The sequence below is a fragment of the Colossoma macropomum genome, unplaced genomic scaffold, assembly GCF_904425465.1.
Source record: "Colossoma macropomum unplaced genomic scaffold, Colossoma_macropomum, whole genome shotgun sequence".
Lineage (NCBI taxonomy): Eukaryota > Metazoa > Chordata > Actinopteri > Characiformes > Serrasalmidae > Colossoma > Colossoma macropomum.
In genome coordinates, this window is record NW_023495280.1 from 2,051,117 (window position 1) to 2,068,490 (window position 17,374).

Below are 17,374 nucleotides of genomic sequence, written 5' to 3' on the forward strand. Positions count from 1 at the left end.
ATACATATGAGAAAATATCAAATGTCCATAAGAGTGCAAGTTGAACTTTTTAAAGCATTTTAAAGTAGCGGCATTCTTAATAGCATCAGTGAGGGTGTTCTAATATATGCTTATACAATACACAATATGCTTATAAAATATAAGCAACTTGCCAGTAAGATTATTTCACAAGATCAGGATTTTCTACTACGTTGGATGCCAAAAGTGAAGAATAGGACTGATACTGACCCCATGATCTTTTGGACACTTACTTTTCCTTTATCTGGCTAATTCCTTTTTTTCCTTTGTAAATCCATCCAAGGTGTAATTCAGCTTTAGGAACAGGTGGAGCTCAAGCTGGTCGGGAAATTAGACTGGAAAAGATCTGATCATGAGCCCAAAGCGGCCCAAAACGTCCTCAGACCAACAAGTCCTTCGAAGGGGGCAAATAATAGAAACAATAAATTGTGAAACAGGATGTAATGTCTGCTGTAATCAGAGAGGTTATTCTGGACATTTCCATGTGTCCACTAATAATCACAAAGATTTTATTAGATTCCCACGAGCTGCACATTCATAACCGTCACTTTATCTTTGAAGTGAGGTTATCTTTGAAGTGTTTTCCCTTCCTTAAAAGTATTAAATTAATTTAGAACATTTTTATGTTAGTAACCAGAAAGGCAAGTCAGTTCTTAGATGCAATAATCATGTTTGGCCAGCAGAGAGCATGCTGTTGAAAAAATATCTGTCCATTTTCTATGGAAGAAATACTAGTGTTTCATATGAGGCACAGACTAAAGACGTAATGAAAGAAACATGATGGTAAACATTTCTATGCAATGATAATAACTAAAAGTCCTTTGTTTTGTGCAAGAGGATGGAGGAGTGCTAATTTATAAGGGTGCATAGTGTGCATGGAGAGAGAGAGGTCAAAAGGTCAGGGTCTCTTTTGCTGGTTCCCCGATCTCAGCACAGGATGAGAGAATTCACTGACCACACCAAGAGTGCAACAAAGGAAACATTAGCCAAGTATGTGTGTGCATTCTGATCACATTGCGTTTACTCCCCTACGTCTACTTCCTATCAGTCCCACCAATCTTTTCAATTTTTTAATTTTTTTCATTTTTCAGTTATTGAGATGCAATCAGATTCATGCAGAGTAGGTTGGTGTGAAACAATTCATTGTAGAGATTTTTTTACAGTGGTGGTAACAGGAAACAGGGGTCACCATGTCTACAACACAAATACAGCCATTTCAAAGTGAAATTACAGTAAATTACTGGCTACTAGGTATATTACTTTCACATTGATTTACGGAACCATAAACTGTAACTTTACAGTGCACACAAGATTTTTGTGATGTAGCTGTTATTCTGCTACAATTACAAGAATAAGCTGTAATGAAAAAATAGCAATCTCCTGTATTTTTACGCAACAATTGCAAAAGTAATACAACTCAGTTGTCACTAATGTACATATGAAAACAATTACTTTTAATGAATTATTTTTTACCTATAAATAATATACATAAAAAAATCAATTAACATATTTATTCACCCTGTTTTGCACTGTGTATGCACAAAACATACACAGAAAATGTATGTTTAAATGCAAATAAACATTTCCCACATTTTATAATTTGACCAAACATGACCAAAAACTCAACAACACCATTTGTCAACATCTTAGTCTTCCAAGAAAAAAAACAAACAAAAACACTAAAGTCCTAAAACCTGAATGAATCATCAGAATAAAACCCACCTTTATTTTTTTTTCAAACATTCACACCTTTTTAATACTCCTATCCCATATTTCTGTGCTGCACAGCTCAATGTTAATCTCTTTCTAATTTGCTGTGTTAGGTTAAGATGAGTTGATTTCACAATAAAATGGTAAATACAGTGTGTGACTGTTAATAATTTGTGTTAAATATTGAGAAATCCTGGCAATGATGGACACTGTATCCACCAGTGAACTCAGTCAGAGTTTTTGTGTGTAATCATAAAACAATGTCTCAACATCAGACAGCGTATTCACAACCATTTCATGTAATAACTTTCTGTAAGGGAGCTTTTAGAGGTGGACATCTGGTTTCTATCACCACCACTGTGGACAATTCTGACTCAGTATGTTTCTCTAGAACAGAGCACTTCATACCAAACCACTTCACAGGCTTGACTTTATTTACATCGAAATTGTTTAATTATGCAGAAATTTAGAGAAATCTGTGGAATTCCTATTTAAGTAAGTTATAAATTGTTGTTGTACAAGTTGCTTTAACTGAGGATATTTTACAGTCATACTCAGTAAAGTAAATTTATAAAGCATAAATGTACATTTTCTCCATTACATTTTTCTATAGTTCTCCATGTTACATTTTTAAATGATTTTAATTCCATGTGTTTTGCTCTTCCAGAAACTCTTCATCCTTCATCCTGGTTGGTGCCTTTATTGTCCATTAGTCACACCCCCATACCTCTGTCAAATCATAAGAAGGTCATATTTTCAAAAACCCTGTTTCACCAATCAAACATAGCCAGTCACATACATACAGTAAACTATAGCAGCTGGAGTGAAATCATGGTAAATTTTCCTTTCAAGCCCCAAGACCAACAATTGTCCAATCAAAATGGCCAACATGTTATTCATTTTTAAGGAGATGTTTCTGAGAAACTTAGATATAAGATAATCCATAAGGAAGGAGAAAACCAAAGTGAAAAACCAGTTTCCAAAACTGTTCTATGGCTAAAATGGCTAAAAAACCTACAGAGAAAATGGGACTCCTAACAACCACTCAGCCTGATGGGTCTGAAAGGATGTGTAGCTGTCAAGAAGCTATTACTGAGAAAAGGAAACAGACACATCAAATAAAGAAGCTGCTGGTGCTCTCAGAACAATGGACTGACCACCCAAGAGTCCAGACCTCAACATCACTGAATGTGTTTAGGATTACTTCAGAAAATGCTAAACCAACTTCTAAGACTGAACTTTGGAGGTGTGGCTGCAGATTTCTTTGAGAAACTGAAAGTGAGTCTCCTGAAAAGAACGGAGGCTGTAATAAAAGTAAAGAGCGGACACAATAATTACTGAAACATCTGATATAATATTTAGTTAAATCTAAACGAATAACTTGTACTAAATGACTGCTTTGACAGGAAATTGAATAAATGACAGGATGATCACTGACTTTTACAGGGTACAATGGTGTCAATATGAATATTAGGGGCCTAATAAAGATTTTAGTTGCCCCAGTCAGCCTGGGCCCAAGTAAAGTAAAAAAATCGAGTTTTACCTTTAAAAAGTTAGTTATCGAGCTGCCTTAAATTAGTTAATTAGATTTTGAATAGTATATTAACAGAATAGGAATCTGTGTTTTACAGGCTGTCAGCTTATTATTTGCAGTTGAGTGAAATTTTTAAGACAGCCCAGTACTTACTTTTTTTTTTTGCATTGCAAGTGTGTCAAATTATTCAAAAATGTGACAGGACTTTGAGGTAACAGGCTAACTGTATGTAAAGCAAAGAAATTCAATCAAAGCAAGTTTGTTTCATGTCACTACACAAAAGTCCATTATGCAGTGAAGTTTTCCCATTGCTGACATCCACTGCTGTGCACACAAGCCACTTTCTCAAACCACACAATGCAGCTTAGTTCATTTTAGACAGGAATTCTTTGGCTAATCTGATTCCAAGGTGTTCAGTATTAGCACAAAAGAGAACAATAGGATTTCAGAGTGTTAAACACATGTGCTTAATTAGGATGTAACCTCACATAAGACACTCACAACTTTTATATCAGAGACCAGTTGCAGAGTTGGTTTATTTTGAGTGTGTGTAAGTGAGATTGGGACAGTGTGTGTAAGTGTGTGATGAGTGCTGGTCCTGGCACAGATCCAGGGCAAAGATGAGCTCATTGTTCAAACATTCATTTCCACATGGCCAAATGTCAGTGTTGCCTAGTACGAGCAACAGAAGATTGAAAAACATCATTAGAGGGAAGAGGTGAGGGTGAAAAGCCACACAGAAAGATGCACTCTGGGTACATTTTAGGTGTGGTCAGTGCGTATTCAGTGGACATCAATTGTTACATATCTGTGAGCAAACACGGCTGCTGCAAAAGCACAGTCGTGTTATCTTAAAGTCATTGTGTTTTCTCCAACAGGCACAGACCATTGACACTACGTCTTGCATTACACTAAAGGGTTGGGCTTTGCTACCACAGCAACCAGGCTCCTCCTCTGGGTGTGTGTAGAGTTTTTAAGTGGAGTGTCAGGAATGTTGTGTTCGAGAGACGCGGGAGGCAGAGAAAATGTGTACATGTGACAGGACAAATTGAGATACAAGCACACAGGTTTTCCCTCCAAGGATAAGCTGAAGGAGTCATCGTACCTCCATCTAATTGCTTACTTTAGAAACTTTACAGTGGAAACCTCTTTAGACCCTGAACCCAACATTCAGAAGAGCCAAGGCTGTAATTAAGAAACTTCACTGTAGATCCTTCAGGAGAACTGTCACAGCTTCTTCCAGAACCTTCACAGAAGAGACCTCTTTCAAACCTCCAAACCAGACCTTGAACAGATCCTGCAGGATGGGCGAAGATTCGGCTCACGCTGACCGAAGTGCTGCAGCTGCGACTGCAGCTCCAGCTTCCCTCCCTGGGACAGCCAACTCTGATCCTTCCCCTGACCCAACGTTGGAAGCCCAGGATCCTCAGGAAGGCCAGGACTTTCTCGTCCCAGGATTCAACCCCAGTTCAGCACCCTCATCCCCTACCCACACCCTGTCTCGCCTGAGCACCAAGACTCCAACCAGCCCAACAGCCATATCAGGCCAAGTGAGTGCCATCACGGTGGTGGCCCTGCTGGACAAGCTGGTGGCGATGATCGAGGCAGTGCAGGAGAACCAGCGGCGAATGGAGAAGCGCCAGGCTGAGCTAGAGGGAGTCGTGCGCGGAGTCCAGGGTGATGTCGCCCGTCTAGCTAAGACCCACACGACCACTTCCAACAGTGTGGCCAAGCTGCTGGAGCGCTCACGTAAGACCGGTGGCTATGTCAAGGAGGTGCGGGAGCGCCTAGAGCGGCAGGGCAACCAGGTGAAGAGGCTGGAGGCCAACCATGCCCACCTGCTCAAGAGGAACCATTTCAAGGTGCTCATCTTCCAGGTAAGAGGTGAACAAGGACACGTTCCTTGCAGTAAACACTGCAAGCTTAAGGCTTGAACCAGAAAGTGTCATTTGTACCAAGGGAGGGGGGATGCAGTTCTGGTTCTGGAAGGCCTCCAGCACAGTTTGGGGATTTCCCTGCACTAAAACACCTGATACAACTCACCAGTTTGTTTTAGTAGGTGTGTCAGAGCAGAAACTGTGCTAGAAACCCCTAGTGTAAAGAAGTAACTAAGAATCTGCAACTGATGTAGTTGCAGCTCAATTCATGATTCATCTTTAGAAGCATATTGTTGCTGTTGGAACAAAATCTTGTATCTCTTTTTTTGTAATTTTTACATTTTTTTACAGATTAGAATATAACAGCTTTTCAGTGCCTTGTACAGTGTGTCCCAATTTCAAAAACTAAAAGGAGATTTGTAAAGGACAGTGGGAACCTAAATTGCATGCTCAGCGTTCAAAAAAGGACTGTGCCTGTGAACAGCAGCAGGTGTTAAGGATGTTTGTGAGCTCATGTTAGAGATATGCAAATATGATCCTTCTTGTAAGGAACACAGAAAATGTGATTATAGAGCATTTGTAATCTCTCCTTCATTCTCACATTCGTCTTCGTTTTCCACAATAAACAATGAACGGCTACAGTGTGTTTACATTTGCACCAACCGACTTTCTTCCCCTCTGACTGATATTACAGCCATCACTCAGAGCCCCAAAAAGAACTGACGACATATAAAGTGTGCTGGCTGAACCAGCTCAGCAGCCTTTCACTGTGTTTGGGTTCACTAATCTTTGTGATCCTAAGGAGAGGTGCATTGTATGCTTAGCCTGCACTATTATACACATTCAGGAAACTCGATTATGCTGACAGGAGCTTGCTTGCCGGTTGGCTAATCTGAAGGGCGGGTTGTGTTGACTTAAGCAGCTGTGCTTTTCAGGCCTTCTCTTCTTATCTGATTGCCCTGGAGCTAGCCACTAGCTGATTAGCGCGCTAGCATGGTGGCTTTTTCACCTGTGGAAGCATGCAGAGACATATTTTTGTAGGAGGTACATGGCCTATACCTCTGTTTGGGAGGGAAAAGACTTTCAAAAAAAAGCCTGGGGCACACTCTGGAGTTTACTGTAATGTTTGAATTGCTTAGAGATATGCATGAAGACTCAGATATTCCCAGTGGCATTCCACTTTATCTTACCAGCATGTCAACACTCTTCAAAGATAACAAAAGTAAGCAATGGAGGATAATGGATGAATTCAGCAAGTCAGGTAGCAGTAAGATACTATGAGGTGACTGATTATGTCTTATTTCTGTGCCCAGGATACTTACAGGTATATTGTGCATTCTGTAGGCTTCTAGGTCCTCTTGATCATTCTGCTGAACTGGTTGAAAGTCAGAGTTGAAAATACACTTGTACTTCAGACTAAAATCCTTTTGCTTTTAGTGACAATATACCTTAATATGTTTGTTTTGTTAAAATAAATGATTGAACATTCCATTTTGTCACTATCAAAACAATCATTGCCGAAACTTTACCAATTGTTTGAATAGTGACTGTTTTGATAGTGACAATTTTAGCTAATTTTGTACAAAACTCAAAAATGCTAGCCGGTACATGACCGGCAAAACAACTAGAAAAACAGCTGTGTTGGGACACATTCACTTCAAAACAATGGGATCTAACTGCTCATCATGTGACCATGAGGGTCAGGGATGCTTTAAAATGTAGGTGCGTGGCTAACATAAGGCTCCGCCTATAGACTACAACTCTTTGTGTTTTGGTAGTGACATAAAAATGTGACATAGAAATGTAGAAATTAAACTTATGATAAATCTAAATCTTTCAACTTTACTTTAAATAAAATCAAAGAGATCTTTTTAAAACATTTTAAAAAGCTACAAAAAATGTAACATTTTCACAAGTGTAAATTTAGGGGTTAGGGTTTGGAAGAACTTAATAGAAAGTGCCCTATATATAATGATTTTGTATAAATTATTATATAAAATATTACTCTCCCGTTAATGCTTTAGGTTTAAATAGCTCATAACACAATCCTTGTAAATATCTAAGATCTGAATATCTTGCATAACCTGGATTCCAGTGTTTAGAAATAACTATCATGTTGAACATTATTACTCAGTGTTTTCAAGCATTCAGTTGTAGTAGAGGAGAAGAGGGTGGGGTCCATCGCAGTTTAGCCCCCTTGGCACCTAAGAATTCCTGTGCAGATCCATGCGTGCAGGTGGAGTTCTAAAGTTTCTAGAACTAACTGCATCCATTAAGCCACATTAGCATCAGAGCTTGTATGGGCATGCAGGAGCAGGGGATGTATCTGAGTAGGCTAGATTATTTGCATTGCTGAACAGATCCTGGTTGTGCAGGAGTAAAGGAATTGCAAGAGTCTGGAACTGCATGGAGATGAACGAGTGTTTGTGCTGTTAGCTTTGCAATGCACGCGCGGAAAAGCATGCATGACAGCATATTTAGTAGGACTAATATAGCACAAAGACAAACATTCTTCGCTGACTGTGGCATGGCCGTTCCACAAACTTAACTTTGATTTTATTGGCAGAGCTCAGCCTACAGACAGCAGGTTGATAACAGGAACATTCTCAACCAGCATGACTATCATTACCTGCAAGTGAGAAATCAAAGCTATTAGATTTATTAGTTTTGTGCACAAGCAGCAAGACAGTAGGCCCCCAATTTTTAGTTCTGCACATTTGCTTTTGCTCTATATATCACTGAAAGCCACCAAAAATTAGAATCTTTATTCCATGAATTCCACGCCAATCTAAGCTGGTCATCCGGCATCGTCACCAGCATAGCAGCAGCCAAAACACAAAATATGCTGGTTTTGCTGGTTACCAGCCATGCTGTTTTATGCTGTTTTTTTCTTGCTGGGATGCATCAAATTAATTTTTCACAATTTACCCAAGTAAATCTAATAAAATAAAACTTTCAACAAAATTAATCACGCTTGGCATCAGTTTGGCATCACTAACACTTCACAAACTGCTTTGGAGCTGAAATATACAAGGTGAAAAAGACTAGGCTAGTAACGTTAGGCTAATAACATTAGGCAACTTACCATTAACATTAGTCCATTCGTCTAAAAGACTGGCTGCCTTTCTAGATGTAACTTTCAAGCCACATGTGATCTACTTTGGCTTTCAGTGGTCTTGATATGGCTTTCAAGTAATGTAGTAATGATAAAATGCTGAGGGGCATCCTGTGACATGCTAAGACAATGAACAGTGCTCGCAGTCCCTGAATGCCATCACATGTTGAGAAACACTTTGTCTAAAACTCTGATTAATTGCTAGCTTAACACCTAGAAAAAACAAGCAAAAAGCCAGTGCCCTGGTGATAGCAGTTGTCAGTTGGGCCATCAGCTTTGCTATCAGTGGAGCAGCAGTGGCTCACTGTCCCCTTGCTATCTGGGTTACAGTTACAAAACTCACCAAATTGATAACTAGCATTAGTGACGGATCACATCAAACTTCTTAACACATCTATAGTCTACCGAAGCCAATTCTAGCATATCCCTAGATAGTTGCTTTGCATGTGTGCGTGTGAGCCTAGGCTGTTATCAGTGGGGTGTGTCTCCTGTTAGCACACACAACTGGTCTACATGTAGCAAAATGGTGGCTTGTGCACACTGTGCTATGCTTAAAATGTCAGGCCAGGTGTGACTGAAAGACACAAGCATTCATTTTCTCTCCTCTGAAGCTGTAACTGTTGTTCTGTTTGGCAATTTAGCTGCTTAGGCTAATTTTACACGTTGCAGTAACTACAGTGCTGTGGAACTATAGGAAATGGAGATTTGCAGTGCTCTAGATTGGTTGCCTGCATTCACTTCTGTGGTCAGCTGATAACAGATCATTGCTTTGCCATACTTTGCTGTCTTTATCGTACTCTTGTCATATCTGTTGTGCCTTATCAATATGGAAAAATGAGTTAAAACAAATAGTGCAAACACACGCAAATGATGGTTCTTCAAGGGATCTTTAGTGAAGAGAATGGTTCTATTTAGAACCATGAGTTCTATATATAAGAATTTTATACTTAACTTGTTCTTTGCATGATGAAACAGTTCTTGTACATTGTTCTATATGTAACATTTTTGAAAATGGTTCTGTATAGCACCAAAAAGGGTTACTCTATTGATACAAGCTTGACATTGTAACAGTAGCAGAACCATTTTTGGTGTTATACAGAACCATATACAACATATTCTCAATCAATCAGGAGAAATTTTCACCATGCAAAGAACCATTTAAGCATAAAATGGCCCCATACAGAACCCACGGTTCTAAATAGAACCATTCTCTTTACTAAAGAAGCCTTGAAGTACCATCTCTTTTAAGAGTAGATTTAGTCTAACGGCAAATACACTACTGTTCAAAAGGTTGGTATCACTTGTAATATTATACAGTGGATATAAGTATTATAAACTTTTAATAAAAATGTATTTTAGATGTTTTATTCAATATTTCATGAATCTTGTGAACAGGATACTATATAATATCCTGCAACAATTTTTTACAATCTTTTTTTTAATATTTGATCTCCACTTTTGAAAGATGACAAATTATGGATGTAATTTTATTAGAAATTAATTTGCAATGTTATACAGCTTTCTCGCCAATTTTAGAATCTTCCACAGTTGTGAACAAACCTAAAATTTCTTAATTTTTGTTTATAGCTTCCTAACGTCCTACAACTTATTTGAGACTAATTTGTTTATATTATTGACAACATTGATTCCAAACTTTTGAACTTTGAATATTAATTATTGAATATTAGTTATTCTGTACTCTGCCCAGTACTTGAAACAACAGTTCTAGTTTAAGGGAGAACTGCACCGATTTTTAAAAATTTCAACATAATTTCTTCAGTGAGATCATTCAGAGTGGTTTGGTGTGAAATGGTTCATTGTAAACTCATTGTATATTTCTTTACAGTGATGGTAACAGGAACCAAAGCACCATTTGCATGCTTAAGGGGTTCTCTGTATGGTGAAATGGTTCTTCAGTTTGATGTAGAATGTGTTGTATATGGTTCTATATATACGTGTACAACACAAATATAGCCATCTTTATTTACTATCCCAAACTACCAGTGAACCTAGATGTGTCTTTATACCTAGTTGAGGTTTCAAATGGGTAAAATAAGGGTAAAATAGCAGAACATCTAAAAACAAAAATTTTAATTTGGGGCTATTTTGTTCAATATCCTCAAAACTACCATAAAACAATGTTTCAGGCATGTATTCATAACCGTTTCATGTAATAACTTTCTGTGTGGTAGCTTTTAGACAGTGGTAGATGAAGTACACAAATCATGTACTTGAGTTAAAGTAAGATAAAAGATAAAATATTACTCCAGTAAAAATCTAGTAAAAATCCTTCCTTTAGACCTCCACTTGAGTAAAAGTACAAAAGTATTTGCTTTCAAATGTACTTAAATATCGAAAGTAAAAGTACTGAAAGATTAATTATGACTCTACTGTCCTATTACCATTTGTGTAACAAGACTCTTGCTTTATTAACTCGTTTTAGGTGAAAATACTCTAGTGTCACTCTTGGTAAACCAATCTTTTAATCGAATATCATTATTAAAATGATCATAAGCACAAAACACTGAAGGCAAACAATTCCCATTAGGTAGAACCAAGTGGCCATGAAATAACTTTTTGCAAACAAGTTTCGGCTTAAGATTTATTTGCAACTTAGTTACAAGTTTCAGTTTAATAAAAACTTGCTTTAAACACAGGTTCACAAATGAGTTTTCCTTTACTATATCACATCTGTAGGTCTCTGTTCATAAACATAAGTGAGCGAAAACAAATTTAATATAAAATGAAATGGTGTTTGTATAAATTCAGAAAGAAGACACATGCCAGTCACAACTGCATATGTGTACATATTTCTATGTTGTGGACTATTTACCCACAAAGTTTTAGGTTAGTTCCATCATTTATGTAGGAACAGGCACTCCCAAAATTTTACACTGCTGCACTGATGTTGAACCGTATGCTTGCACTGGGTAGGTATGTCCAACAAGTCAAAACAAGCTCAAAACAAAGTGCGCGCTGTACCCTCATTGTACCCTTTGTGCTTCTTTTGTTTTGACATGTTACGTTTTTATACACTCATGAGCCAAAAGGAACAACAGATTTTGCATAATGTAGTGGAGTAAAAAGTAAGATATTTGTCTTTGAAATGTAGTGGAGTGAAAGTAAAAAGTTGCCCAAAATGGAAATACTTCAGTAAAGTACAGACACACAAAAAAACTACTTAAGTACAGTAACGAATTACATTTATTTCGTTACTGTCCACCACTGCTTTTAGAGGTGGATGTCTGGTTCCTATCATCATCACTGTGAACAGTTCTGACTTTTTCTAGAATGGAGCATTTCACACCAAACCACTCTGAATGATTTTGTTTACATCTTAACCATTTAATTATACATACATTTTGTGGTGGAATTCCAGTTTAACAGCAAATAAGATAAGATAAGATAAGATAAGATAATCCTTTATTAATCCCACAACGGGGAAATTTGCGGTGTTACAGCAGCACAGAAGACAGAGCAGCAGGAAATATACAAACAATATTTAAATAGAATAAACAATAAAAGTATAAAGATATATATGTATATGTACAAAGATTATAAGAAAAATATACGAAAAATTATAAGAAAAATTATAAGAAAAATATACAAAGTATTAAATTTAAATTTAGAAATGTAGAAATGTATGTATTGTAGTGAGTATTGCACAGTGAATAAAATAGCAAATAAATAAACAGTAAATAAACGGAGAAATATTGCACTTGACAATCACAGCATAAACGTTTTGCTGTTAGCCTCCAGTTTGTGCCTCAGAATTAAACATGTGACTTTGCTTCTGTCTTTTTTTTCTTGAATAAGGCCAATCTGTCCGACACGCATCCTTCCATGCCAAAGTAGTTATGAACACTTGGTGCACTGTGCGTGCTATCTGAGGTGGAAGGTGGGCTTGAGATACACAGGGGGCCCCAGAAAAGAAAGAACCCCAAATACGTGTGTAGAGTGATGGGCCGCATCGCTTGGCTGCATCGTTCCCTTCAACTTTCCCCTTAACAAGCTCTAACAAGGCTTAACGATTGCTAATGAGCGCCAGTAAAGAGGGCCTTAATTACAGTCCGTTTGGGGCCGTGTTTGTTTTTGTTTGTGCTCCAGTGCTCATCCTGTGCCCTGAACTGGCCGGTCTGTTTCCAGCTTAGCTCTTCATTTACAATTCCGGTGGGTGTTTTTTCCAACCACTGTTTTCAGCTACTACAGGTTTAATCTGGTGCGAGCTGCTTTTATTTTTAGAACAATTTGCAAAGATGTTGTAGAAAGTTATGGCTGATCCAGTGCCCCATTACTATAAGGCACTACATATCCCAGATGATAGTATAGTTGTATAGAATGTATATTTGAGTATGTGTAAATGAAGTCTGATCAGTGGCTGTAGAGGACGATTAACTCTCCTGAGTTTGTGTTTTTAAGTAGATGAGGACATTTTGTTTTGATTTGAATTTGATGAAAAGTTATTGCTGTCCTTTACTGTGAAGAAAAAATATATACTATATATTTTGACGTTTTTGTTATTCTTTACATCAAAACAAACAGAAGAAAAAGTGCATTGATACACAATGTAAATTGAATGTGTGTTATTAATTACCTATGTAAGTAATTATGTAATTACTTACAAATAACTATGTAATATAAATGAAATGTACAGCAAACTGACAGTAACTAGAAAGAAAGGCTGTAAATGAATTTTAAGTTGGCTTGACAAAGTCAGCTAATAATGTTTCAAAAGTTAAAGCAGTTGCAGAACCCTTTATTAATTTGGTTTATTTAGGTCCAGGCAGTGTGTTGTTGCTTTGAGGTTGCTAGGTGGCTATAGTGTTGCTATAGTGTTGCTAAGCTGTTCGCTAGGTGGCTATAGTGTTGCTAAGCTGTTGCTTTGCTATCCCAGAAAGTTACTAAGGTGTTGCTAGGCCACTGCCAAGTTATCCTAGGTGGTTGATAACATATTGCTAGACCACTGTATATACTGCTATATCAGGTGGTTGCTCAGGTGTTTCTAGGCCATTGCTATGGTGTCCTAGGTGATTGCAAAGAAGTTCCTACGCTGTTGCTATGGTATCCCGGGTTGCTAAGGTATTGCTAGGCTGTTGCTATGATATATGCTATGGTAAAGTTTTGTGGTTGTAGCTCAAAAGCTGTAGATGGAGTAGCTTAAAAATTTATGAATGTAGAATAATAATAATGAGAGGAAAATGAAGAACAGTAAATTGATTTTTTTCTCATCAACTTAATAACTAAAAGTTCATGAACAAATGTCTTACATTCTTACATTTTTCCAGTCACATATCTCTCAACACAAGATCAACCGAATTCATTTGTTTAATCCCTTTGTAGCTCATTCAGTTATACCTCATAGGAAGAAACAAAATCATCCAAAATAACACATTCAACCAAATACTGCCAGGTAACTGCCATTCAAAACAGGCAGCTCTGTGTCCAGTTGTTGTGGTCAGTTTTGGGTGTGCGTATATCTGATCCAGTGTTATTTGTGGCCCTTTGTAATTTGGATTCTTGACAATTAAGCTGTCTGTGAAGGCCATGAATTGTGGGAATGTCCAGGGCTCTTCAGGGGATGGGGTGTGGGGTAGGGGAGTTTGCTACAAAAGGAAGTCCTCCGATAGCTTCTGTTTATAGGACGTCCTATCGCAAGGGCATTTGTGACAGCAACCGGCCAGGCTCTACCAAAACACATTCAGACTAATCACTTTGTCCAATAACACACTGGCTGAACCAACAAAAAGCATTCAGTTAGCAAACAAAAACATGTTTCTTTCCTGAAGACCAAAGTTTCACTATTTTACTACAAAAGACCTTCATCTAAAATATCAGATTTTTTGCAGTTGGCATGAGCAAAAACAAAGAGATGGAAAGATTTGCATGTTTCCCGTCCACTGAATATTTTCAGAACATTCAGGCTGCTCTGATCTACTGTAACTTGCAAATGGATCCTACTTACCAACTCTCAGGCTACAGTCACTGCACACTTTATTAGGAATTTACTCACTTTAAGCCCCATCTACCTTATAGGTCCATTATATATGTGTACCAGTAAAAAACCCTCAGCACCCCCCCCCTGCCCCCCACATCGCCGCCCCCAACTGAGGGCCTGTTGTTTTGACACGTTTTCACATTTAGTTATGAAAGCCTAAATCTAGTAGTCTCTAGTAGTAGGTGAGGTGTAGAACTGACTATATTGACTTCACCTACATATTCACCTACATAGTCAGGTTGTTGCTAAGGTGTTGCTAGGTCATTGCTATGATTGCTGTGGTAAAGTTTTGTGGTTGTTCTAGCTTAAAGCTTCTCTGCATGGTGAAATGGTTCTTCACGTTTGTGGAGAATGTGTTGTATATGGTTCTATATAGCAGCAAAAAGGGTTCAGCTATTGTTACGATGTCAAGCTTGTAACAAAAGAACGCTTTTTGGTTCTATATAAAACCCTTTTCAAAAGAGATCTATGTAGAACCATATACAACACATTCTCCATTAATCTGAAGAATGATTTCACCATGCAAGGAAATGTTTGAGCATGCAAATTGTTTTTTGAGTGTTCATGGTTCTATATAGAACCATTGTCTTTAGAACCATCCTTTTAAGAGTGTAGCATTGCAAATTTTTAACCATAGAAGAACAATAAATGAAAGAAGAAAATGTCATTTAAGCCAACTTAATACCTAAGGGTTGAGGGAACAATGTCTCATGCTTCCCACATATCTTTGAACAAAAATTCCACAAAATCATGTGGAATTAAATAATGAAGTAATTTTATTAAGTGAAATGATCTCACTATTTTGGCAGATAGTTTGGCTGTCATAGTGAGATAATTTCACGTAATAAAAATGCTTCAAAACAAGTAAAAACTATATTGAATTAGGTTAAATAATATTTTAATATTCCCACAATTCTCTCGAAATGAGAAATATTAGATACATCAACTCGATTTAAGATGCCATTTCCTGCATCTTGAAAGAAAACATTATTGTAGAGGTCTTTTGACATTTATGGGCCAAACTGAAGGCCTATCCTTAAAAGTAACAGAGATGTACAATTACAGACTGCAGCCCATCTGTTGTCATACACAGTTGGTCGGGTGCTGTTTACCCCATTCATCAGTTTCTGTCCACATTATCACTGTTAGACCATTCTCAACACAGTGACACAGGCACAACAGTGTTATTAGTGTTTTTACTACATCAGTGTCGCTGCTAGCTTTAGAGCGGTCCACCACCCAAAAACATCCATTCAAGAGCTGCTCTATGGTCAGAAACTGACCGCTGATAAAGAGGCTGGCTAACAAACTGTGAATTAACAGATGTGCTACAGTCTCTAAATGTATACCAGTAAGGTGGAGCCACAGGGCAGGGGTTTCTGATAAAGTGGCCAGAAAGCCCCATCTACCTTATAGGTTCACTATATAGGTGTACCAATGGAAAACCTGCATTAACATTAGCTTAGCGAGCAGGCTAAGTGACCCAAACAGTGCTACAAACCACAGTACAGGTTTAATTCTGACTAAGCAGTGCTCTGTTGACACAAGTTTAGATTCTAAAAACTAAAAAAATAATAATTATGTCTGACAGAGCAAAAGTGAGTGGCAGAAAACTGAAATTGAGCGTGTGGTGTTTGGCATTGTAGCGTTTTAGTTAGCAGGCCAAATGTGCCACACAGCACAGGCTGTTCCAACTAACTGATGCTAAAATTGATATCTGAGAGCATAAAGTTGAGTGACTGAGTAAAAGCCAAAATCAAATGTGTTTTGTGATGTATGTAGTCATTACTGTGCTACTATCATGCTTACAGCCACCGCACACCACTCCAGCAATGTCCAAACATTCGAAACCACTGTTTTAAATGAAGGTGCACACACTTGCACTGGTGTTGTACTGAATTCTGACTCCCCTTCGCATGCATGTGTCATGCAGGCATATGGATGTAACAGAATACACTCACCATTTTGGTTGTTTCTACATGTAAATGACAGTTCATCTTTGACTTTTCAGCTCAGAAAACAGCACAAAGGACATAAGGCCAAAAAAAGAGTCTCAGAGTGATAGTTTAATGTAATGAACTAAAGACTTTGGTTGTTCGTGCAGCACTCGGGGGATTGAACACCTTCAAGTCATAATGATAAGTGCAACAAGAACACTAAACACAGTTTTAATTATAAAGACTGGAGCAATAAAATACTGGCGCTAATGACTATGAGCACTGTTCAGTTTTTCAGCATGTCACAGAGTGCCACTCAGCATTTTGTCATTACTTTGTTATAACCCCATTTCCAAAAAAATTGGGATATTGTGCAGAATGTAAATAAAAATAGAATGCAATAATATGCAAATCATGTAAACCATATTTTTAAAGGTAAATGTGGAAATGTTGAAACTGAGAAATTTTATTGTTTTTTTGAAAAATATATGCCCAGTTTGAAATTGATGCCAACAACACATTCACAACACACAAATGTTTTCCCGTTCTTGTTTGATATAGGATTTCAGCTGCTCAACAGTTCAGGGTCTCCTTTGTCATATTTTTCATTTCATAATGTGCCAAATGTTTTCAGTGGTGGGTGGCAGGTCTGGACTGCAGGCAGGCCAGTTTAGCACCCGGATTCTTTTAATACAGAGCAATGCTGTTGTAATACATGAAGAATGTGGTTTGACATTGTCTTGCTGAAATAAGCAAGGCCTTCCCTGAAAAAGATGTCTGAATGGCAGCATATGTTGCCAAAACCTGTATATATCATTCAGCATTAATGGTACCTTCACAGATGTGCACATCACCCATGGTATGTGCACCAGTGCACCCCCATAACATCATGAATATTGGCTTTTAAACTGTGCACTGATAACAAGCTGAGTGGTCTTTAGCCAGGAGGACACAGTGTCCATGATTTCCAAAAATAATTTCAAATGTTGATTCGTCGGACCGCAGGACACTTCTCCACTTCCCCTCAGTCCATTTTAAATTAACTCGGGCCCAGAGAAGGTGGCAGCATTTCTGGATCCTGTTTATATATGGTTTCTTCATTTTAGAGATTTAACTTGCATTTGTGGATGCAGCGATTAACTATTTTCACAGACAGTGGTTTTCAGAAGTGTTCGAATCATGTCTGTT

At 37.8% G+C, this 17,374-nt stretch overlaps 1 protein-coding gene across 2 annotated transcripts in view; it reads left to right on the plus strand.

Moving 5' to 3' along the window:
* Nucleotides 1–3,965: 3,965 nt before the first annotated feature.
* Nucleotides 3,966–17,374, plus strand: part of cavin2a (caveolae associated protein 2a) — a 29,691-nt gene continuing 16,282 nt past the window's right edge. Inside the window, exon 1 of one of the 2 annotated variants that reach the window (XM_036561893.1) lies at nt 3,966–5,139. In XM_036561893.1, the coding sequence (XP_036417786.1) occupies nt 4,567–5,139 (573 nt within the window). In that variant the 5' untranslated portion in view covers nt 3,966–4,566. The remainder of the gene's footprint in view (nt 5,140–17,374) is intronic. The other variant, XM_036561892.1, reaches the window with a different exon arrangement.